The sequence below is a fragment of the Anabrus simplex genome, chromosome 10, assembly GCF_040414725.1.
Source record: "Anabrus simplex isolate iqAnaSimp1 chromosome 10, ASM4041472v1, whole genome shotgun sequence".
NCBI classification, from domain to species: domain Eukaryota; kingdom Metazoa; phylum Arthropoda; class Insecta; order Orthoptera; family Tettigoniidae; genus Anabrus; species Anabrus simplex.
The window spans coordinates 12,748,436-12,774,307 of NC_090274.1; the positions used below are offsets into that span (position 1 = coordinate 12,748,436).

The 25,872-nt window shown below is 38.1% G+C and overlaps 1 protein-coding gene across 4 annotated transcripts in view; it reads left to right on the plus strand.

The window, feature by feature from the left end:
* The window catches only part of LOC136882185 (zinc finger protein 84), a 120,308-nt gene that overhangs the window by 63,381 nt on the left and 31,055 nt on the right, over positions 1-25,872 (plus strand). For 2 of the 4 annotated variants that reach the window (XM_067154739.2, XM_067154741.2), the window contains 3 exons: positions 30-116; positions 2,014-2,192; positions 11,207-12,023. In XM_067154739.2, coding sequence (XP_067010840.2) covers positions 30-116; positions 2,014-2,192; positions 11,207-11,966 — 1,026 coding nt within the window. In that variant the 3' untranslated portion in view covers positions 11,967-12,023. Of the gene's footprint in view, positions 1-29; positions 117-2,013; positions 2,193-11,206; positions 12,024-25,872 lie in introns of those variants that run through there. The other 2 variants (XM_067154742.2, XM_067154743.2) reach the window with 1 other exon arrangement.

Genomic DNA, 25,872 nt, shown 5'->3' on the forward strand with positions numbered 1-25,872 from the left:
GTTCCTAACTTTTTTATAATTTTTGACAGAAACCCAGGAGTAGGACCTCTCCTATACATGATCAGCCAGAAGATGTCTTCATGGTCATGCCAAAGACAGAACCGGATTATCCTGAGGTAAGATGATTTCTTTTATCTTTTATATTATATTATATTATATTATATTATAAATAAAACCTTCTAGGCTTTCAGATAACATTTCTTTATGCTTATAAATATGCTCTCAAGAAACATTTCAAATTCCAAATTTGTCTCATAATTTTACCCTTTCATGCTTGAGTTATTTTCATTTGCGTTTGGTGACCAAAAACACCCATATGTGATGTGGATTACCAAAATGGAATATATGAACGATTTTTAGTTAATAGTATTCTAAGCTTCTAACATTAAGAGATCGATCATTGCTACCTACTGCCCAAGGGTACACATTGTAAGGCACAAGTATACTTGCAAGACCGTAGGTCTGTAATATCTGAGGTTGACACCAGAGTTTGGCCTATTCCTGAAGCTTGTGGTAACTTGATGGGGATGCCCTATGGAGAATAAACGGTGGTTGATACGCATGGATGTTGACGGGATGGAAGGAGTACCTTCACGTGTAGGATGTTTTGCCATCTGTTATTTAAGAAAAAACCAAAGCATCACTGGTATATGTGTTAATAATGTTATTTGCTTTATGTCCCACTAACTACTTTCACGGTTTTTGGAGGGTATATGTCTTAGATTGACTTTGAAGCTAGATAGGTAATAGGGAAAATGTACTGCTGATATTAAAAATAATAAATAATGCATAACAGAGAATGAGAACTCCAACAACGTCCTCATATGAAATCTTCATGTACGAGAGAGTTAAATTCAATGCAATTTATGTGTGATGTCTTAATTCTAATTTAATTAATTTTTGAGAATCTCATGTTATCCTGCAGGGGTTGCAAACAGGCAGTATGGAGTAGAGACCAAGGAACCTCGAGCCAAACTGGATATATTTATTTTTTTGTTAAAAATGAAGCCATGTTTTCCAGTGTTGACTTAGTTAAATGTAACAAAGGCTTTTCAGTCTGTCAAACACACAGCAAATACAATGTAAATTAAAACACTATAAACATATCTGTAAAACACACACTAACATACAAAGAATGACATGTTTCGTTCTACAAGAACATCCTCAGATTCTATCAAATCACTTAAAAACAAGCTTGTATATGTACAGTAATGTTTACGTAGCGTAAACTTGTCAATGATAGTGAGATTAGTGATAACAGGAAACAGTAATGACAAAAAACAAAATATATACAATTATTAATATAATGAAAAAGTTTACGCTACGTAAACATTACTGTACATATACAAGCTTGTTTTTAAGTGATTTGATAGAATCTGAGGATGTTCTTGTAGAACGAAACATGTCATTCTTTGTATGTTAGTGTGTGTTTTACAGATATGTTTATAGTGTTTTAATTTACATTGTATTTGCTGTGTGTTTGACAGACTGAAAAGCCTTTATTACATTAAACTGGATATTGTTTCTTCTTAGTTATGACAGACTCCTCAGTTCCCAGTCTTGACTTGTTCAATGCTTGTTCTTTCCATTCCCAATTATAATACTTCTGTGAAACCTAGTGTATTGTTTGTTTTCAAATCTTCCAAGGCCTTTGCCTTTGTTGAGCTAATGACTTCATTGTTTGAGGAGTGGAGCCTGTTCTCGTATGGTTACATTTTTAAGAAGGGGTGAATTTCTCATTGTGTTTCTAATTAAAACTAATCACCACTACCACGTTTTTGTTGTAATGACTGCTAGTTGCTAAATCTGCCAGACTTTTCAGCATCTTCTAATGGTCTCAAAATACCTCATTGGATCCTGGCTGAGTTCAGAGGCATTTGAAGGTCTTTAACCTGTTGATGAGATCACCAAAGAACAGTCCACGGAGTAAGCATGGCATTTGCTGTTTGGTCCCATATGAGTGTTGCGTCTGTACTGGTTTTTTATTCATGTAACACGTGCTGGTTTTTTTAGGCCAACTGGAGCATCAAAGAAGAGAATCCAGAATATCATGACGTCAAACAAGAAGTTAGCTTTGAGGAAGAAGAAGAGGACCCAGCGTATCATAACATCAAACATGAAGTTAGCATTGAGGAAGAGGACCCAGTGTATCATAACATCAAACAAGATATTTATACTGAGGAAGCAGATGGGTAAGTTCATTATTGATTAACAGTGGAATTTGAGGCTGATGATGTTTAAAGATTAAATGAAACATGTACTATAATTTACAAATTTGTTTAAGGCAAAAATATTTGTACCGAGCTCGATAGCTGCAGTCGCTTAAGTGCGGCCAGTATCCAGTATTCGGGAGATAGTAGGTTCGAACCCCACTGTCGGCAGCCCTGAAAATGGTTTTCCGTGGTTTCCCATTTTCACACCAGGCAAATGCTGGGGCTGTACCTTAATTTAGGCCACGGCCGCTTCCTTCCCACTCCTAGCCCTTTCCTCTCCCGTCGTCACCATAAGACCTACCGTGTCGGTGCAACGTAAAGCAACTTGCAAAAAAAAAAAAAAAAAAAAAAAAAACAACTTGTATCGATTAGGAGGAACAATTGTTGATTTATCCATTTATGTTATAAATCATTATGGACAATGAGGTTGATTGTTTGCATGTGGGATCTTTTATGACATTCTTTTATGTGAATACGTCTTATAAATCGGTGTGCCAGTTTGATAATTTGAGGGAGAATAAAATGGAAGATTTTAGAACATTATCAGATAAAAATCATGCACAGTATAGTAGAGTTGTATGAACATATCCTCTGGCTGCTGATATTATTTTTAGAGTGCAGTTTAACCAATTCAAGTGAAATAAGTAATTTTGTGCGGAATATAGTGAAGTACAAGGGCAAGTCAATAAGTATTTGCAATCAGTTTTTATAATGTATTACAAAAAAAAAGAGTTTCCCACTTTTTCTTTTATGACCACATAGGATCACTTTAGCAGTCCATCGTTCAGGTCTCTTTGAAGGGATTGTTTGGGCTTTGCGGTCCTCCCAGTACTTCTTCAGACACTCCGATCTTCGTGCCCTTTCCTTGGTTGAAAATGTGCATGTTGTTGGTTTGTTTTGTGTAAAGGCAAAGTGGAGGTTTGTATCCTTGACTTTTGCATTCAATTTTATCTTGTTTGTGGTGTCTTCTGTTGTAAGACCTATTTCCTTCAGATCCTCTCTTACTTCTCTGATCCATTTACATCCTGTTGTGGTATTTTTTGAGACGAGATTGTGTTGTACTAGTTGTTTCAGAAGTCTCGAGCCCTGCATCCTTATGATATGTCCAACGAATCCCAGTCTCCTCTTACGCATAGTATCTGTAATGGGTTCTAGCTCTTTGTACACAACTTTGTTAGGTATTATCTGCCACCGTCCATCTTTCTGGTAATTTTTGTTGATGCAGGTTCTTCCAATCCTCCTTCCAATTTTCTGAAGTCTGTCAGTCTTAGATTGTTTATTCAGGTGAAAAAGTGTTTCTGCTGCATATGTAGCTTCCGGTTTTATAACTGTGTTGTAGTATTTAATTTTTGCATTTATTGATGGACATTTCTTTTTGTAGATATCCCATGTTAATTTTTGTGCTTTAGCTAATCTATGTGTTCTGGTTTGAATAGAGATTTTTTCATTTAGGTTATGTGTTATTATTTCTCCAAGATATTTAAATTGAGTTACTATTTTGATTTTATTACCATTTATGGTAACTTCTTTTAGTTGTGTTGGTTTTTGGGGCATAATTTGTTTATTCAAATGATATTTTGAGGCCAATTTTATTTGCAATGTTTTGAAGAAGTTTTTGCTTCTTTTATGTCCACTGCTAGTAATGCTGAATTGCCAGCGAAACCCTGGCAATTTGTTTTGATTTTTTGGCCATTCGTTATTTTTTGGGGACATTTCCTAAACCATTCCCCCATTACCATTTCTAGATCACAATTAAATAATAGTGGTGAGAGCCCATCTCCCTGCCGTAGTCCAGTTTTAATTTCAAATGTCTCTGATGTTTCACCTCTTTTGATTTGGTGTTAATGAGAGTCAATTTTATCATGTTTATTAATGTGGTGTGTAGTCCAAGGTGTCTTAAAATTTTAAACAGAGATTCTCTATGGATGCAGTCATAAGCTTTCTTGAAATCTACAAATGTTATCACCATATCTCTGTTTCTTCTCCTGCCGGGCTGAGTGGCTCAGACAGTTAATGCGCTGGCCTTCTAACCCCAACTTGGCAGGTTCGATCCTGGCTCAGTCCGGTGGTATTTGAAGGTACTCAAATACGACAGCCCCGTGTCGGTAGATTTACTGGCACGTAAAAGAACTCCTGTGGGACTATATTCCGGCACCCTGGCATCTCCAAAGACCTTAAAAAAGTAGTTAGTGGGATGTAAAGCAAATAACATTATTATTATTATTATTATTATTATTATTATTATTATTATTATTATTATTATTATTATTATTTCTTCTCCTGTTATAGTCCATTATCAACTTAAGACTCATGATCTGATCAGAATAGCTCCTCCAGGGTCTGAAATCTCCTTGATATTCTCCTAGTTCTTTCTCAAGTTGTAAACTTATCCTATTAAGGATGATTATTGAAAATATTTTGTATATTATGTCTAGGAGCGAGATTCCCCTGTAGTTATTAGGGTCGGTTTTGTCTCCCTTTTTGTGCAGTGCGTGAATGAGGGCTGTTGTCCAGTGTTCTGGTAGTTCTTCTTTAACCCAGATAGAGACAAGGTGTTGATGGAGGCAAATTTTGCTGATCTTCCTGCATATTTCCAGATTTCCTCAAAGGTCTGATCTTCTCCTGGCGCTTTGTAGTTTTTTAATTTATTCAGTGCTTGGTAGACTTCCTTTATTGTGGGGGGATTGATGTTCTCTGGTGGTGTTTTATCGGGGTGTTGGTGTCCAAATGAAGGAGTTTTGTAGGTTCCTCACAATTCGAAAGCTTGTTGAAATATTTAGCCAGAATTTCTGCATTGTCTTTATTGTTGTGAGCCAGCTTACCATTTTCATCCTTCATCAGTAGGGTCGGGGGTTCATATTTTTGGAGCTGTTTTCTGAAGGTTTTGTAGTAGTTCCTTGATTGAGTTTTATTGAATTGTTCTTCAATTAACTGCAGTGTGTCCTTATGATGATGTCTTTTTATTCTCCTTAAGACTTGGGTACTTTCTTTTCTCTGTTTTACTAGATTTTGATAGAATATTTCTTTTTTATGGGACTGATGTAATAGCTATACCTGATGTCTTTTCTCCACTGTTTCATCACATTCACTGTTCCGCCATTGGTGTTTTTTTACGTGGTTTAATTGGAGCCAGGTCTTCTGCAATTTGTTTAAGGTTGTGTACCAAGTCTTCAAGTTTATCTGTGATTTTTATTTTTTCAGTTGCTTTCTGGTAATTTTTGTTGTTGATTAGTTGGGTAGGATCTATTTTTCTTTTAGTTTTAGGGGCTTGCTTTTTTTGTCTCCTCTGAGGAGTGAGTTTAATTTTAACTATGTAGTGATCTGAACCTGTGTCTATTCCTCAGAGGACTTTGGCGTTATAGATCTCTTTGTGGTGGTATTTGTCCATGCTGATGTAATCCAGTTGCTATTCTCCTTTAGTGTAGTCAGTGTGTTTCCATGTTTTGAGTTTTTGAGGTTTCCTCTTAAAACATGTAGATTTTGAGATTAAGTTATGGTTTCTACACAGGTCTACTAGTCTCTCTCCATTTTTATTTGTTTCCTTGTGTGCTGGCCATTTTCCATTGATGTCATGGTATTTTCTTTCTCTGCATAGTTGAGCATTGAAGTCACCTATTAATAATTTTACATGGTGTTTGGGGATGTTAACTATGGTTTCATCCAATAGGTCCCAAAATTCTTCTGTTCCCTCATGGTCTTTTGAGGAGTTGTTTTTATCATTAGTGGGAGCACGGGCATTTATTATAGTATAGATTTTATTAGATGCCTTTAAGGTGAGCGTTGAGAGTCGTTAAGACTGTGATTTGAATTCTTGAACTGAGTTTATTATTTTAAGGCTGACCAAAAATCCTGTTCCAAATTGTGGGACAATCACTCTCTTCCCGGGTATACCTTTATAAAGTCTGTACCCTTGAGATTCCAAAGCATCCTGGTCAGTGTTTCTAATTTCCTTTAATCTCATGATAAGAATTTTGTGTTGGTCCATTATGTTGGTTATCACTTTTAGTTTACCGGTTTGCATGAGTGAGTTTATATTGTGTGTAGAGAAGTATGTTATCTGCTTTGGTTTCATTCTTGATTTTGTCTCGTTCGTGAATGTGGTACTGGGGTATTTCCATGCCTCCGACTTCACGGTATCTTTTAGGTGGCAGCCCACCGTATCCGAATGCTGCCTTCTCTGAACTCTTGGTTCAGCCGGTGGATATTCCTTAAAAGACCTTCCATGGTTGACTGTCAAGGTGTCACCTGTGTGGGACTAGGTCCCGAATTACAACTCTGGATGTGATCCAGTGAGGTGATAATGAGGCCGCTCCTCTGGAGTACAGACGCCTTGTGCAGCCACCCCTAACCTGGCAAAAGGTGCTGCATAATGGATTCCAGTGGCATTTCCTCCACTGTGGGGACCATTACCCCACCTAAAGGGGCTCATTCGCCCAAAGCCGTTAGCCCCCTTAGGGAGTCAGGTTATTTCCTGCCGCCCAACACTCGGCGTTTGCAGTTTTACAGCTGGGTGCCAGACCAGCAAACCCTCCTCCTTTCTCATTCCAGACTTGGGACATAGTCACTCTGCTTTTCAATTCACATGGTCCAACATTTCACAAGCTTTCTGATACCCTCTGCAAAAAAAAAGGGTTTTTGGTTGCGCAGCAAGCCACGTATCCACCGCTTCCTTCACCTGTTGATCGGAGCTGAATCGACGGCTTCTCAGAGCATTTTTGACTGTATCAAACAGATGATAATCCGTTGGGGCAGGATAAGGACTGTATGCAGGATGCTGCAACACCTCGAAACACAGCACCTGAGTAGTTTGAGTGGTGTGGGTGCCAGTATGTGGACGTGCATTGGCATACAAGAAAAGAACTCTTTCCGACATTCAAGCTCTTGTTTGTTGCGAATTGCAGGTTTCAACTTGTTTACCACCATATCACTGTAACGTTCACTGTTTACTGTTTCCCTCTTTTCCTGGCAATGTTCCAGGATTGGCCCTTGAGGGGCCCAAAACACTGTGAGCATCACTTTTTCTGCAGAAGGTTGACTCTTAAATGTCTTTTTGACATTTCACCTTCGTTAGCATGGCAGTCCAGTAGGTGCTGACAGATTCTCACACGATTGCGCTTCTGCTCTTCATTGAGTGGTTTTGGACTTTGTGAAAGTTAAGCCTGTTATGCATGTTTCATATGCAGAACCATGGCTACTGTGCATATGGTTTGCCATGTTATCAACAGTCACTAATCTGTTATTCAGGATAACATCACGCACGTCGATATTGGCGTCAGTTACAGCTGCAGATGGACGCCCGGATCTTTCCTCATCCATCACTCTCGTGCAACACCTTTCGAACTGTTCAATCCACTGGTAAACACTTTGCTGTGGCAAAACATTGAAATTTTTGAATTATTAGTTTGCTGGAGAAGGGAGTGATCTTTTCTTGAAACATGTACATTTAATTGATATACAGGTAAACCCCGTTGTGTGTGGATTCGTTATCTGTAATTTTGCATATACATGATTTTGGTTTTTAAGCCTAATGCTGCCATCTGTTCACAGTACGTGGAAACTGTGATACTTTAAGGCGGGTACAGACCTGCGTGCCGAACTCTGTAACATACACTACGTGGCGTGCCACGGTTAAACGGGCAAGTGCATCTGTACACGCATATTCTGTCTTGTTTGTCAAGACATGAATCGTCACTTCTGGTCAGTAGAGCTACACTTGACAGGTTTCGTATTTAAAACGCCAGGTAAAAGGAAAGAAGCGTGTACCAAATTTGTATTCGTTAGAACTTTTGGATCACTATGAGAAAGGTGAGCATATTGTTGCTTGGGTACTTAGTGAATCCACTGTGAGAACTATTTGTGACAATGTGGAATCAATTAAAAGAACTGCTCAATCTTCTAGTAACTTAAGTGTGACTAGAGTGACCAAATCTTGCTCAGAAGCTAAGGAAGGAATGGATTGGATTGAGCATCACAACACATGCTTCTCTTGTATGCAGAGTTTAGTTTATTATTGTGTATTTTATTGTTAAATTTTTAAGTATATAAATTTTCAGAAACACGATGACTGTTATTTTTTTGGTGAAAATACTAGGCATCTCTGCTATTTTGCCTTCCCCATGGTGTAGGGTTAGCATGCCTGCCTCTCGTGTTCGATTCCCGGGCAGGTCAGGGATTTTTCTCTCGACCTGAGGGCTGGTTCGAGGTCCACTCAGCCTACGTGATTAAAATTGCGGAGCTATCTGACGGTGAGATGGCAGCCCCGGTTTCGAAATCCCAGAATAATGGCCAAGAGGATGCGTTGAGCTGACCACACGACCCTTCGTAATCTGCAGGCCTTTGGGCTGTGCAGCGGTCGCTGGGCAGGCCAAGGCCCTTTCAAGGGCATTAAGTGCCGTGGGGTTTGGTTTTTTTTGTTATCTCTGCTATTTTAAACTTAATATGTGAGTAAACAAACCTAATCTGATATTTTATATATCAAATGACTCTCGATTTATGCAAATTTGGTATGCATGGCAATTCCGTGGAACGTAACTATCACGTATAACAAGGTCTACCTTATATTGAACAGTTTTTTAATAGTACTGTCAAGGCAGTCTAATAATCTCCTTTTTTTTCAGTGCAGTAAGGCTATTACTGTTAGTAGTTAATACATATCACTATAGGCCATTAATATGGTCAAGTTTGTAGATTCCCAGAGTTCTACCTTTCTAAATAAAGTTTTTTGAGGGTCCACCTTTTCAATACAATATTGTTTTTATTTACATAAATAACTTTACATTATTTATGTCTTAACGGGACATATTTCACCCACATTTTTGGGCATCATCAGCCGTTGTTCCTATACTCACAGATCAAAACAGCCAGGATCCTGGGTATTTGTTTCCTGATAAAATATTTAAAATTGTCATGGTAACTATTTGATAAAATATGTTTTTGTATAAATATATGATCTGTGGAGACATCTGCCTGGTTTGAATTATTTTGACTATTGAAATGTGCTATATATAAAAAACATCAATATTATATACAATTATTTTGTTTAAAATGTGAGTCTACACTTGTTGAATATTAGATAAAATCTATATTGTTATGGGTTATATCTTTTGGATGACATTAGTTTGTTTGAATTGTTCAGTCTTTAATATCCAATGAGCATGTTCTCCTGGTTGATTGGGTGTGTGATCATGAATGTCCAATATGCGTGCTCTTATTGGAATGTTCTCAAACTTGAGTGTCACCTTGGGACTTAACCTTTTTTGGCGTATTTGTGATAAATTATATGATCCGTTGGAATGTTACTTGTGATGCTTAAAATTGTGGAGTAAGGTGTGCTGCCTGTCACCATCGAGGTTGGCAGCGGGAACTTCTCAAAGTCGTTATGACAAAATGTTACTGTCTTAGTTGTGGAGTGTGTGTAAATTGAAGTATAAAATGGGGAATTGAGCTGGCTCTTACTCTGCTCCTCGCCTCTCTTGCGGCTGGCTTGCTCTGGAGACACTTTCTGTTTGACTGGCTGTAGCTAACTCTGTGCACCTCTTGTTGTATCTGTGTGTGTTACGTGGAGGAGGATGGGTTGGGGAGGGGTGGGGGGACGATGTATTGTTTGTTCTTGGAGGAGGGCTTTTCTGAGGGCAGAGTTTTTACGTGTGGCAATTTGTTAAAGTTTTGGATGGTGCTTTCTTTTATTTTTTATAATTGTAGTATTTGATCTTATAAAGGATTTTTGGTATCTACAGTGTTATTTAAATTATGGTTTTTATTAATAAACTGGTCTATAACTGGTCAATGAGATGTCAGTTCAATCTTCGTATGGCAGTAACAGATGTTCCCAATTACTCTTGTGCTTGTATTTTATAATCGTACAGTGAGGAAACCACATTGCCAGGGTCTGAGATGTGTGTCATAATGGAGAAATCTATCGTTCCTTTCATGACATGCATGGTGTGCATTAGAATTAATTAGGCTGTCATTGGAGTTTTGTTACCACCAGTGCTTTTGTGGTACAGACAACAATCCTCAAGGCTATACAACATACATACGTACATCATCATTATAGATCATTATGCCTTTCAGTGTTCAGTCTCTAAGGCTCTCCGAATTTACTAAATGTTGCCACATTCCTCTATTTGCTACTAGTGCTGCGGCCTCATTTAATTTTGTACCACTTATCTCTAGAAACCGAGTCTAACTATTGTCGTTTTGGTCTCCCTCTGCTTCTCTTACCTTCCATAACAGAGTCCAATATTCTCCTAGGTACAATATCCTCCTCCATTTGCCTCACATTACCCCACCACCACCAAAGCCAGTTTATGCATACAGCTTCATCCATCGAGTTCAGTCCTACCTTAGCTTTTATCTCCTCTTTCCAAGTACCCTCCTGCCATTGTTCCCACTTGTTTGTACCAGCAATCATTCTAGGTACTTTCATGCCCGTTACTTCTAACTTATGAATGAGATATATGCTGAGTCCACCCAACTTTCGCTCCTGTAAAACAAAGTTGGTCTGAAAACAGACCGATGTAAAGATACTTTCGTCTGGGAGCTGATTTCCTTCTTACAGAATACTGTTGATCACAACTGTGAGCTCACCACATTAGCTTTACTGCACCTTGATTTAATCTCACTATATTACCATCCTGGGAGAACACGCATTCTAAATTCTTGAAGTTGTCTACCTGTTCCAGCTTTGTATCACCAATCTGACATTCAGTTCTGTTGAATTTCTTACGTACTGACATCAATTTAGTCTATTTTCAATTTGCAAGATATTACACTTTTAGGCTTTTGGCACATTCTGCCATTAACTCCAAGTTGTCAGCATAGGCCATACAATTGTCAGGAAATTTGATGCCCGTATGAATCAGATATACAAGCTGCAAAAAACTCAATACAGAAGGGATCTGTTTTCCTTTTGGCTTTCTTTACTTCTTTAGACCCGTTTCATTTTCCAAGTAATTCAAAACTACAACGGCTAATCTCTAATTTAATTTCAGTGAACATGACAAATGTGCTGACGTGGTGCTGACTGGGAGAAGTCCTTTCAAGTGTTCCATATGTAATAAAGGGTTCGTAAAGAAGTATCAGCTTCTTAGACATAAGCCTATACATAGTGCAGGAAAGTTTCCTAAGTGTGATATTTGCAAAAAAGGTTTCTCTGATAAAGGATGTCTAAAAATTCATTTACTTACACACACTGATAAGAAATCCTTTCTCTGCACATTATGTTGCAGAGGATATTCTCAACAAAAATATCTAAGGAAACACATGAAACTGCAACATGCCAAGGAATATTTGGATCAGTTATGTTCTGTATGTAATAGATATTTTGTAGATGCTAGAGACCTGGAAGTTCATCTTCGTACTCACTTTCAGCTGGAGAGTTACACTTGTAACGTATGTTCCCATGATTTTTGTGACAAATCTGGATTAAACAAACACTCTGTCGTACATTCTAAGGTAAGGCGCTATGAATGTCCTTACTGTCGTAAAAAGTTTACACGTAATGATCATCTGAAAAATCATATCCTTACCCATACAGGAGAGCGCAGTCATGTATGTCCAGAGTGTAAAAAGGCATTCAGACGGAGAGGTACACTTAAGAAACACCTGTTGGTTCATCGCAAGGTGCATACCAGTGACAAATTCTTCAAATGTTCCATATGTAATAAAGGGTTCATAAGGTGGCATCACTTCGTTAGGCACAAGGATGTACATAATCATGGAAAAGATTTAAAGGATGACATTGCTCAATGAAGTTTTGTCATGCAAAACATTTAAATGTTCATCTTGGGAGGCAACATGTGTGTCCAACTCTTGCCGGGCTGAGTGGCTCAGACGGTTAAGGCGCTGGCCTTCTAACCCCAACTTGGCAGGTTCGATCCTGGCTCAGTCCGGTGGTATTTGAAGGTGCTCAAATACGACAGCCTCGTGTCGGTAGATTTACCGGCACGTAAAAGAACTCCTGCGGGACTAAATTCCGGCACCTTGGCGTCTCCGAAGACCATAAATGTAGTTAGTGGGACGTAAAGCAAATAACATTATTATTAGTGTCCAACTCTTGTGGTGTTTCTCTACGGGATGGGGCAGGAAGTGAGATGAATCTTCGTAGCAAGTTTCTGAAACGGATGCCATTCCTTATTTCAGCCTCATCAGAGAATTAAATTATACAAAATGTATGGACCCAAAGTATCAATATTATCATTATGCAATTGGGGATATTATAATGTGACTTTATCTTAGAGTTTGTGTCCTGTGAATGGGAAAATGTTACACCATATACACAATTTGTTTATATAAAGCTTCACTACTTTGGAAACATTTTTCTCAACTCTTTTTGGCAAGAGCGCAAAAATTTTTCTCTGCAACTGGCCATTTTTGGAATTTCGTTTTTGTCATATTTTTTACGATAAATATCTTTTGTTTGTGATTTGTTCAATGATAATTACTAAATAATTGAATCCAGGCTGTTAAGAAACTGCATGTTATCTGTAATATGTTCGGGTTTAATCGTTCTCTTCAGGCTAGTTCCTGAGAGAAGTGTTCCTAAATGTAAACATATATATATATATTTGAAGACAGTTGTTAATGTTCATTCTAGTCGATTCCATGCCTCATAATGCCTCCATCATACCCAGGTTCATCTGCATTTCCTTGGCCCTTTTGTGTCCATTCTTGCCTTTTCAGCAATCTTCCTTTGTTTCTAAGCAAGTTTTTTTCATAAATTCCATCCGTTACCATATTTCCCCCAGGTTTTGCACCTTTTGGAGATCCCTAATTTTAAAATTTTTCCATTGCTAAATCATGGAAGAACATCATGACCACTTCAATTAGTGTATCCCTGTGTACAAAGACTGTTTTAGGAACGATTATAGGAGCTACTCTGAAACATTGTCTAGTGTATGGGTATAAGCGCAGGTGGTGGACGCAGCCACCAGTAATGTTTCATTTCAACAAATTTTTTATTCCCTTTTAAAAAATATATACTTCTATATATTTATTGAATGAATCAATAACTTTCCGCAATTATAGGTTGCCACATTGAACAAACTATAAAGTGTATCAGGATATAAAATGTTTCTTCATATAGAAATATAGCTGTAATACGTTGTACATGTAGTGAGTAAGGTTTTTACTGATACCGATCATACTTCCATACTCGTATAATCCCAAGAATAATATATGAATTGAATTTTGAGGTACACTGGACGAATGACCCTATGTCGATACTGATCTCATCACTTACGCTAAGTGTATCTGTTCATGTATACACCACCGAGCTCCATAGGTCCAGTCGCTTAAGTGTGGCCAGTATCCAGTATTCGGGAGATAATGGGTTCGAACCCCACTGTGGGCAGCCCTGAAGGTGGTTTTCCATGGTTTCCCATTTTCACACCAGGCAAATGCTGGGGCTGTACCTTAATTAAGGTCACGGACGCTTCCTTCCCGTTCCTATGCTGTTACTGTCCCATCGTCGTCATTAGACCTATCTGTGTCGGTGCGACGTAAAGCAAATAGCATGTGTACACCATCGTTCCCTCCATCCCCTTCTCTTAGCCATATTCTCTGTAGAGAGGAGGACACAAAAAGAGAGGGAGATAATAAAATTTGTGCATTATGTGGTGTAATAATAAACTAATAATGAACAACTATTGACTTCATTTTGATAAATATTTTCAATCTAGTTTCCTCGAAGTGTTTGTGATCTCTCAACACTTCCATTAACTGGTATGTCTATTTGGGATGGAACCAAACTTGAAATTTCTTTATCTTATTTACCTGAGCTGTCATTATAAGAAATGAATTGAAAAGACTGTCCACTTTTCAATACAATATATCAAGTACATAATATTACGTAAGTCTTGGGACTAGTTTCAGCCACTTAGTGGCCATATTCAGCCAAAATAAAAATGAAATAAATCATGTGATAACTAAAACATATGTATATAAGGTAAAGACAATGTTGCAGGAATAATTATCATATTAAAATACATATAGTAACAAAAATTATGGTTGTGATCTTCTTGTCATAATAATGTTGTCTTTAATTAGAGTTAGGACCTCAGGCAATGAAGTAGCTCTTGAAATAATAGCCAAAATTATGAATGAACAGACATAAATTAAATTAAAAGGGAGAAAAGTCATTTATGAGACTTACATCTAGAGTGAAATATACAGTGAATGTAATATCTGATGTAGAGCAAATTCCAAAATGTGGTATTGTTCAATAATGACAATTCAGTTTCTTAAAAATGAAGTTTTTAGTTTTCTTAGGTCATATGTTGTGACCTTGCTCTTTTTGTCAGATCCGTTATTTTTGCACAAACTTCTATCTTTAGCTGTTTTGTGTGTTGTGTCTAAACTTGACAATGGTTGTTCTTCTTCATTGGCATTAGTCTTGTCAGGCTGCAATGTCCACCATTCTAAATCTTGCCCTCCACTTTACCTGGTCTACAGTGTTGGATATGTGGATGTCTGCACTTCACACACCCTCACTCATACAATTCATCCACTGCTTTTTTGATTGACCTCAAGATATCTAGGGCCCAGTTCAAGTTGCCATTTTGTAATTGATACTTCACAACATCTGGCGATGTGTCCATACAAGCATGTTTTGCATCTTGGCCAGTATTGAGGTGATACTGAGGGCATTTCTAACATCTTCAATCCTTAGGCGGTTTAATTATGTAACATGGAGAATCATCTAACATTAACATTTCCACCATTTGAAGGATCTGGTATGATTATTCATCACAGACCAACATTTCACACCTTGAAATGCTGCTGGGCAAATGAAAGTGTGATGCACCTTACATTTGAGATGGGAAGGAATCTTTTGGTCAGAAGGTACACGTGTGACCTGACGCCACTTCAGCCATCCAGTATTAACTCTTGCTTGGGCATCAATTAACGTGTCACCATCAGTCATTATGCTGGAGCCAAAATACATAACACTGGAAGACTTTACCAGCAAGATACTATCATCTACAATTGTACCGTCTATCTAGGTGGCACACTCTCCAAGTACAGTATTTATATATATATATATTTTGGTATTTGCATTACGTTGCACCGACACAGATAGGTCTTATGGCGACGACGGGATAGGAAAGGCCTAGGAAGTGGAAGGAAGCGGCCGTGGCCATAATTAATGTACAGCCCCGGCATTTGCCTGGTGTGAAAATGGGAAACCACAGAAAACCATCTTCAGGGCTGCTGACTATCTCCTGATTACTGGATACTGGCCGCACGTAAGCGACTACAGCTTCAGCTGTTATCTACATTTATCCAGTTGTGTTTTCTACTGGTTGATCACATGTTCAAGTATATTCTAGTAATTGCTATCCAACATAACATCATCAGCTTACACTAAGGTCAATGGATTAGGCTTTTTAAATTTGCAGTGGCTGAGTTTTGGGATAAGATGAATAGCATTGAAGACAAGGTGAATCCTCGATGGATATGGAGATAGCTAGAATGCTGTGTGAACTGGTGGTGCTGATTATTGTTTTAAGAGGAAGTACAACTAGCCATCCTCTGAGAAGAAATGGAAGGGATCTGACACTTCTTAAAATGAAGATATCCACCAAAGAAAGACAAGGGCCATGAAGGCTGTGAAAATGAAGAACCTCCTGGGCATTGAGTGCTCTAATACTGTTGGGGGTCAGAAAAGAACAAGAGTTGACCAAGGGAGGTCAATAGGATAGATGAAGGTGAGGTGCCTGGCACAAGTAAATGGAAGCAATATAGATTGTCTTGTAGAAATTATAAGTCATTTCAGAAAACAAGGTGAAAAACTATTTTACGTTTGCAAAGATGTTTCCTCTGCACCTTCAGAAGAATGCCTTGTCTGTTCACAAGCAAGACTTCCCTAATAATGAAGGTTTGAATTTAAGATTGCTTTATCGTTGGTCTATAGTAAGTGGTACTCTTGATGCCACTAGATGGCTCACTGGGTGCTAGCCTTCCGTGCTCCAATCAAGATGTTTCTTCTTCCACCCTATGTGCATGCAAAGTAAACAGCAAGGTCACGGGATGAATCTGGGATTAATGTGGTAGAAGAAATGAATGATAATAAAATAAAATTCAACGTCAATGCAAAATTGACAGGATACAAAATCAGAGTAGAGGTGAAGGTGGAAAGAAAATTGTGTAGCAGATAAAAAAACAAGGAAAGGAGTGAGTGAGGCTACGAGTTTGAAGACACAGGAGTGAAAAGAAAAGAGAGTAGTACAATAACAGGTGTTTTACTGTAGGTTATGAAATATGACCCATATCACACAGCTACGGTGAGCTATCTAATGATGAGGAGAATACAAATTTGGAAAACTCTGAAACAAAATAACAATAGGGAAAGGACAGGGGAGAAAACTACCTATGTAAATTGTTTCGGGAGTACAGTATCTATCTTTGAATCAGTGGCGGCTCATGCGGAATTATATTGGTGCTTCTGCGCTGTGATGCCCAGTCCGTTGCAGTGGGTGTATTAGACAAATTTAAATTCTTATTGCAAATGGGAAGTGCCAACTCAGTTCCTGTGCATCCGTCCTCCAACCCTGCTAAAAATGCCTTACTCCATGTCCTATCTCCTTTGAAGTTCCAGAGGATGTACAGAAAAAAATACAGGTAAACATACTTCTCAATTTGTAAGGCCCCGATTTTGAAGAACATCGACGATATAAATAACTGTCTTGTACATTAAAAAGTTTCAAATAAAGCCTTTCTTCCGTTTATCGAAAAAATGTTGATTAGTATCGACACGCACGTTTACAGAGGTTCCGAGACCTGCATACATATTTGGGAGCCGGCTTTCTTAACGGAGGGGGAACATGAACTCATGCTACTAATTTTCTTGTTTTAATTTTCATGACCATCTAACTCGGAAGAATTCATACCATTACGGAGAAGGATATTCATGATTACTTGTAGGCCTATGAACTCGCTCATTCATTTTGTATGAGAGATAATGTTTTTGGTCATTGGATAGAATCATAGTAACACACAGTTACCTACACATGGCAGATACCGCCCACCCTCATCGGAGGGTCTGCCTTACAAGAGCTGCACTTGGATAGAAATAGCCACACAAAATCATATTGGAAAAAAATATCCTTAAGTCCTGTCCATTTACAGAAACGATAGAGAAATATATCTACCCCCAATCTTAAAGTACGTTGTTTGAAGATTTAACATGGACAGTAAATTGATTTTGTGTTACTTGATCACAACTGAAGACAGTCCTCTTTTATCACACAATTCTACTATATTTATGCTATTTGGGCTTTCTTCCTAGTGAAAAGAACAGAACTATACTGTAGTATTTGAGGATGTAGACATGTAAGAATTTTAGACCATATCAATATCCACACAGTTTTTATTATTATTGTTGTGCTTTTACGGCAGCATTGGACCACTGTAGTCAATTTCTGTCCGGTCTTCTATGATGTTTTATTTCTTTTCTGATCTTCCAGAATTTCTTCATTCTATCTGATCTTCGTTGTCGTTCTTCTTCTGAAAATACCCTTTTATTTGTTTCTCTTTTATCACATTTTGGTAGGAATCCAACTTCAATTTATTTACTTTGTTTGATTTATTATTTAAATCTTCCAGTGTTATGTCTAATTATTTTATCCAGACAGGTTGTTGCTTTTGTTTCCAAAGCTTTCCCAAAATTCTGCGTATTAACCTGTCTTGAGGTGTTCTCAACAGATGACCATGAAATCTGTTATAGGTTCTATTTCCTGATGTACTGCTGAATTTGAAATGATGCACTATTCTTCTTCTTTTTGGTACTTCTTATTAATGCATGTTCTTACTATTCTTCTTTCTATTTCTAAAATTTTATCTATGTTATTCTTTTGCTTTAGTTTAAATAATGTTTCACTTCCATAAGTTATTTCAGGTTGGACTACAGTCTTATAATGTTTCAATTTTGTATTTATTGACAAACATTTCTTGTTGAATCCACACAGTTTATTATTATTTTTTGCTAGTTGCTTTACGTCGCACCAACACAGATAGGTCTTATGGCAACGATGGGGCAGGAAAGGCCTAGGAATGGGAAGGAAGCATCTGTGGCCTTCATTAATGTACAGCCCCAGAATTTGCCTGGTGTGAATATGGGAAACCACGGAAAACCATCTTCAGGGCTGCCGATAGTGGGGTTCGAACCCACTGTCTCCCGGATGCAAGCTCACAGCTGCGCGCTCCTAGCTGCTCGGCCAACTCGCCCGGTACCACACAGTTTAAATGTTCACCGTTTTTACTGATGAGTACAGCGGACGGAACTTTTGGCGAAACAGCTAAGATTTCAACATGCTCTGCTTGCTGCAGTTATTCTCTCACAGACTATGGAACCGCTGCTGCCTCTAGTGTATTATTTACTAACTGTATGGTCTCACCATGTGAGATTTGTGCTGGACAAAGCAGAGCTAGGACAGGTTTTTCTCTGGGTACTCCGGTTTTCCTTGTCATATCTCATTCCAGCAACACTCTCCGTTAACATTTCATTTCATCTATCAGTCATTTATCATTGCCCCAGAGGAGTGTGACAGGCTTTGGCAGCCGGCACTTTTCCTATCCTTGCCGCTAGATGGGGGCTTCATTCATTCCATTCCTGGCCCGATCAAATGACTGGGAACAGGCAGTGGATTTTCATTTTCTATGGTCTTAGCAACACAGCCCCCAGTACATGCGAATAGGCCAGCCGTGCAGTTCATGCAGAACCTTATGCATGACTCTTAGCCACCTATCAAATGGAGCTGTTGTATAATAATAATAATAATAATAATAATTTTTTGTGGCTATTGCTAGCCGGGTGCAGCCCTTGTAAGGCAGACCCTACGATGAAGGTGGGTGGCATCTACCATGTGTAGGTACCTGTGTGTTATTGTGGTAGAGGATAGTGTGGTGTGTGAGTTGCATGGATGTTGGGGACAGCACAAACACCCAGCCCCCGAATCATTGTAATTAAACAATGAAGGTTAAAATCCCAGACCCAGCCAGGAATCGAACCCGGTACCCTCCAAACAGAAGGCTGTACACTGCTCATTCAGCCAATGAGTTGGACAAGGAAACTATAGTTAAGTGTGTTCTCTCATGCTTCCAACCCGATGTTTTGTTGTTCACAGATCCTAAGAAGTTTCCCAGATCACCAGGATCTGAATGGTTATCAATCTTTGGCTTGTTAACAATTCTGATTATGAAGGATGGGATCGCTAAACACAGGTGGTTCTGCAGCTCTCCAGATCATATTACAAAGCTTTGAATATTTCATTAGCTGTTCTCTGTGTTAGAGACTCTGAACTTTGAGATATTTTAATAGTTTTTCTTCAATGGTTAGATGTCTCTGCTATTGATATATAAAGGACCTCTTTTGGTTAAAACCCCAAAAGAAAGTTTGTATTTCTACGTAGGTAAACTGGTTTGCATGCTGTTGTTATTGTTGTTTCCTATATTGCCAATTCTTTCTCCATCTCCTCTTCTAATTCAACCAGCCTATTTCAAGCTAGTATATAATGGTCCTTTTTAGTTAAGGGATGCCATCCAATCTGGTTCTTGGATGTTAACACCCAGATCGTTTGGGCTTTCTTTCTCTATATAAACTGAGGCATTTTCGATCTCAGTGTTCTGTATTACTATGTGATTGTCTGTTCGTATCGACTGAGGAGAGAGAGCATCCCCCTGTGTGACATCTTGTTGGTGGGGGTTTCAGCCTAAAGGAAGTTCCAGCTAATTAGGTATGGTGGAATAAATTTATCCAATTGTGTATGAAGATTCTAGCAGCTTTCTTTGAATGTAACTGTTAGGGCTCTTGTTTTCTCATCATAATGTAGGTTGGTCTTTGGACGAAATAATTATCCCCATGTGGCAAATTGGATGAAGGTAAGGGAGAACAAGTGGTTACCATTGTAATTCTCCCATTCAATTTGAATTCGGTGACTTAAAAATGTTTTTCACACTTAGTCACTCCATGGTATGGGATTAGCCTCTGCTTCATTGGGCCATCAGCCCACTTAGGATATAAAAATTTTCCTTTTTTGGAATGTTTAGTTTCCACCTCCTTCCAAATTAGTTATTGGCCAATTGTAAAGATTTCCTTTTTTAATTCGGTTCCATGTGGCCATGTAGTACAGGCCTTTGGCCTCTGTATATAAGTTCTTGAAGGGTAACCTTCAGGAGTAAGCAAGATCTGTGAGCTTCAACATAATTGTTGAATTTGTTATCATTAATTTAATTTGAAACACTTTATCAATAGCCCATTATGGGGCCGATTTTGTACAGCATTGCTAAAAGGGATGTGCCCTTTAGTTGAAATTGTAATATTACTGTAGTAGTCTCTTTTCTGAAATGTGAGGCTAGCCTCAACTTATCTGTTGTTGTAAATGGTATTTTACTCCCTTGATTATGGTATCTGTTAGGAGCTAGTAGGCTCGTTGTACCTGTGGCAGAGGTTAGGAGCTAGTAGGCTCGTTGTACCTGTGGCAGAGCTATTTAGCTCTTATTTTGTTTTCTGGAGCTGATGAGTTCCTGTGTGTTGCCCTGTTGTAAAGGTTTATCGAGCAACCGTGCTCATCTAAAAGTTGTTAATATGTTATGAAATTGAAGTTTTAGTGGAAAAGAAAGGACATTTCTTGAATTTTGTTAGTTTAACTCATACCTTGAATCTTGCTTGCCTGCCCATTCAACCTGGATGCTTCGTATTCCTCTGAGAGTCACAGAACTCCAGTAACATAAATTATTAATGGCTGGCAGCCATGCATTACTTAATTGATAGCCAGTGCCCTGCTTCCACAGACCTGTAGATTTTAGTGGGTAGGAGCTCGAACATCTTGGAACAGGAAATCATTACATGACAAGACATGCTCATCTATGGCTGACTTGTTTTGCTGGTTGAGATGAATATATCCGTGGTGTTCATTGATACAAGTTCCAATGATCTGGCATATGTATACCTTGCTGCGATTGCAGGAAATTTTGTATACCCCATGGTATAATAGTGTTGAGAATTTGTGCTTGCTTTAACATGAGCACATTTGTGATGTGTCAAACACAGTTTTTATATTGTACTTGCGGAGGATCTTGGTAATTCAGTTTGTGGTATTGTGGATGAAAGTAACATAGGCAGTTCCCTTCAAGTCTTTGTTCTGTGACACAAAGTCATGTTAAAGGATATTGGTTACAGCGATGTACAGATTCACAGAGCCCTGCATCCTGAAGAGATGACTAAGCAAAACTCGCAAAAAGAAGACTCACTTTGCAGTGGTTGGTAGGGGACGGCATTATTTCCCCACATATTCCACAAGCTCCCTGTGACTTTGTTTGGAAGTGCAACCACGACGAATGGCCAGTTTGATATGTTGTTGTTTCCTTGTCACATCCATTTTCCATGGAGCCGAACTCAATATCAGTCTCATCGCACTGTGTGAGGTACCTGTACAACACACTGCCATCTCAGATAGTGTCCATGTACCAACATGTGTCATGCTTTCCAGGATATATGACTACTGTATGGTAAGTCGTGCAGGTGTGAGGGTAAAAAAGACAGTTGCCATGGCTTATGGCCATCATCAGCTCTCATATTTGTGGAGTTTAGCAGCTTTGAACGGTAACAGGATCGATTTGACAAGTAATCCATCATGCAATGCTCTGAGAAAGGGGGTGGCAGAGAAGTAATTTCAATTATGATATCAGTAGTTAATTTTATGGTAGTATCTTATGTAAGAATGCCAAAAAAGGTGATGGAAATGCAAATGCAAGGAAGGAGAGGCCGTGGACGACCACTATCGAGATGGATGGACACAATCCAATGCAGTATTATAGGAAGAAACCTGGACTGGGACACAGTGTTGGAGGAGGAGTGGTGGAGAGACTGAAGAAAATGGAGAGGAACCATATTTGCCCCTACCTGGCTACAGCTGGATAAAGGGAAATGATGATGATGATGATCTTAAGTATGAAATCAGCCAAAGCGACTTCAGTTTTTAAGGGGGCATCCTGCATAAGTACAATAAATATTTTGAAACCTTATTCTCTAAACACGTAACAGTTCCATTTTGAAAGAAGCTTTAACTTCTCAGCCATGACTTTGAAGCTGAATAGACTCCATCTCAAAGCATGACATTTCTCAAGCTATAGCTAATTCATAATGTAAGTTTATGTTTAAAAATTCATAACTCTGGGGCTTTTGGAGATGATATTCTGAAATTAAAAAAAAAAGAGTTCAAACACCAGAAATTGTATTGCAAAAGCAGTCTGTTGGATATAATCATCTTTACATTTTTTATGTATGGGGGTGAAAGTCGGATGGATTCAGGCAATCCTATTCATATGTTGGAAAAAAAATGGCATTTCCAGCATTTTTCTTGTCTGTTAGTTCATCACCCCAGAGGCTGGTTGGATCCTCAAATAGCACCACCAAAGGTTATGCGGTTATAAGGAAACTGCAAAAACCAATGGCAGTGCCAAAATGAGGCGTACTAGGCAATACGAGGAGTGAGGTAGTTTGCCATTGCTTTTCTCACTGGGTCAGAAAGTGCTATTGCAGCACGACTGACCCTATCTCTGAATGTCATTACTCAGCACTACCCATACCCCAGCAGCTTCCATATTGTCACAGCCATGGATGAGACTGGAACTTTGGTGGAAACTACACTTTACTCTGGCCTGTGCCATGGTGAAATTTATTAACAGACAAAAATAACTGACAGTGGCATTTAACTAAAGAAATGTATGGAAAGTAATACTATTTAAAAATGCATATACAAAAGGTAGAAACTGCACTGAAGTGAAACTTCAGATAAACCTCTTATGTACATTATGTAAGAATATTATCATCCTTAACTCAAAACAAACTCTAGGATCAAATTTCAAAATAGGACCCAAGATTGCATAATGATAATATGGTGTTTTGGGATTATTCTCTCTAAGTTATGTACTAGTATTTATTATACATGTTGCCTCTCAAGTTGAACAATTAAATGTTTCACGCTAGAAAACATCTTTGACCAGTTTATGTCAGTTTTTTAATTATGAGTTGCTTTATGTCTAACAAGATGATTTGTTATGAACCCTTTATTACATATGGAATACTTGAATGGTCCAGGTCCAGTTTGCACCTTGCGAGGAACCAGTAGATGTCTATTAAGAATACCTTTCAGTCTGAATGTCTTTCTACCATCTGGACATTCATTATTGCGGTCTTCTATGTGCGGTTTTTATACGATTCCTAATCGTATCATTACAAGTAAACTTTTCAGGCAGTAAGAACATTCACAGTGCTTAACTTTATGATGTATAACAGAGTGTTTGTTTAAACCAGATTTGTCACAGAAATCATGGGAATACATGTACAAGTGTATCGCTTCAACTGAATATGAGTATGAAGATGAAATTCAAGGGCTCTTGCATCCACAAAATATCTAGTACACACAGAACATAACCGATTACTATAATTGGCGTGTTGTAATCTCAGATGTTTCCTAAGACTGTGCTGTTGAGAACATCCTCTGAAACACACTGTGCACTGAAAGGGTTTCTTATCAGAATGCGTAAGTAAATGTATTTTTAGGCAGCCTTTATCAGAGAATCCTTTTGAACAATTGATACAGTTTAATTCCTTTCTTCCACCATGTATTGCTTGATGACTAAGAAGTTGTTGTTTCCAGAAGAACCCTCTATGGCATATGGAACAGTCGAATGGTCTGCCTCTAGTCTGCACCAGCACATTTGCCATGCTGCTCACTGAAAATTGAAAATAACCTGACATTAGCAATTGAATTCTGGTAAGGAGTATGGGAATAATCTGTGAAATGAAAACAGGAAAAGAAAATCAAAACGAAAATAGATCCCTTCAGTACTGAATTGGTTTCAATTTGCATGTCTAATTCACAAATTTCCAATTTCCTGATGATTGTATGACCTTGCTGATACAAATGTGTATACAGGATGGAGCCCACATGAGCGCTGGTGGTAATAAAGACAAGGATAAGAAACATGACCTGAAGATGGTTTTCCATGGATTCCCATTTTTACACCAGGCAAATGCCGGGGCTGTACCTTAATTAAGGCCATGGCTGCTTCTTTCTACTTCCTAGGCCTTTCCTATTCCATCATCGCAATCAGACCTATCAGTCGGTGCAACATAAAGCAAATGGCAAAGAAACATGAACTTCTGGGTGTATGGCCTAACTCAAAAGATAATAAGCAGCTTGATGTTTTTGGGGTGTACAGACCTGGCTAGGATGGGGCTGCTGCTTTTGTGCCATTTTTTGTTAAAATAATCAGCTCTGTGCAGAAGAATACAGATAGGAATACTCATAAAAGAAAACTTGTTTTTTTCTGCCTTTCAGTTCACATTTACAAACAACTTTACATTAGTGATCCATAATGGAAATATATTTATTTTCCCCAGTACATATTTGAGTTGTCTTGAACCATCATCAGCTGGCTGATCGTTAAATTAATGAAAGACATTCTAAAAGTTACCTGAAAAATTGATGCATGTATGGAAGATGAGTTATGAAAAATGAAAAGTCCATTAAAGATCAGCATGGCAATTAGAAAATCCACTTGTTATGTGTCGAGGTGTTAAATGCATATTTCATGATTATAAATCCTCCTATTGTAATTCTTGTTTTTGATACACACTATGTTGTTACTTGAATAAAAGTGGGAGTTATCTCGTTACAGTCATGTTATATTAAAAAGCATTGTTCATGGCCAGTTGTTAAAGCGGACTGAGGTACAATTTATGTTGTTGGAACCCCTCTTGTTGTAAACACAGGATGGAGATTATATGGAATATCAGATATGGAACAATCATTTGTAAGCTTGAATCACTGTATTTATATTCTGAAGGAGTTCTCACGTCTTTAGATCCCTCTGAGTGGACTCCATCCTGTATACACATTTGAGTCGAACTATGCATTATGGTACACATGCTGTAAGAGGCTGCTAAAAGGGAATGAACCAAAGAATTTGTACTCACTCTCTAGTCTTTTAAGCCCAGAAACATATTCATGATTCTATGCTTTTCTGTAGCAGACAAATTTGCCTGGAACTTTTTTTGAGCATTTTACAGTCACAGTTTTTCTGCTTATATTTGGGGTATATTGTTTACAGTCTAGGCCAGGGGTGGCAAACTTTCCCGGCTAGCGTGTTAGTTAAGGTCTTGTATATTACATTTTACTCTCTAGTGTGTCACTGGTTATTTTCCTTTAAAATCATCATGAGACCCCCTCATTTGACTTCATTCAGGTATTAGATTGCATTACATATAAATCCATTTGACCAAATATTTCATTATTTTATTTTGTAAACATCACTGAAAATTGTACTTCAAAAACAGGTTAATTTTAAGAATAAGAACCTAATAAAATTTGTAAAAAAATATGGCCACTGAATTAATTGTGACGCACTTCTTCATTATAGCGTAATGTTAAAATATACTATGTTCGTAGATTTTCGAGCTATCTCTTATGTCACAGAATTCAATTCTCAATTATGTGTTAAAAACACTAAAATACCTATGTTTATTTATGTATTTATTCAGGATCAGCAACAGCATAACACCGAATTACAATGATCCGAGCTGTGTTCAACAGATATTAATCTAAAATGAAAGAGTATAAAAATATACACAAATATACACATTAAAAACTGT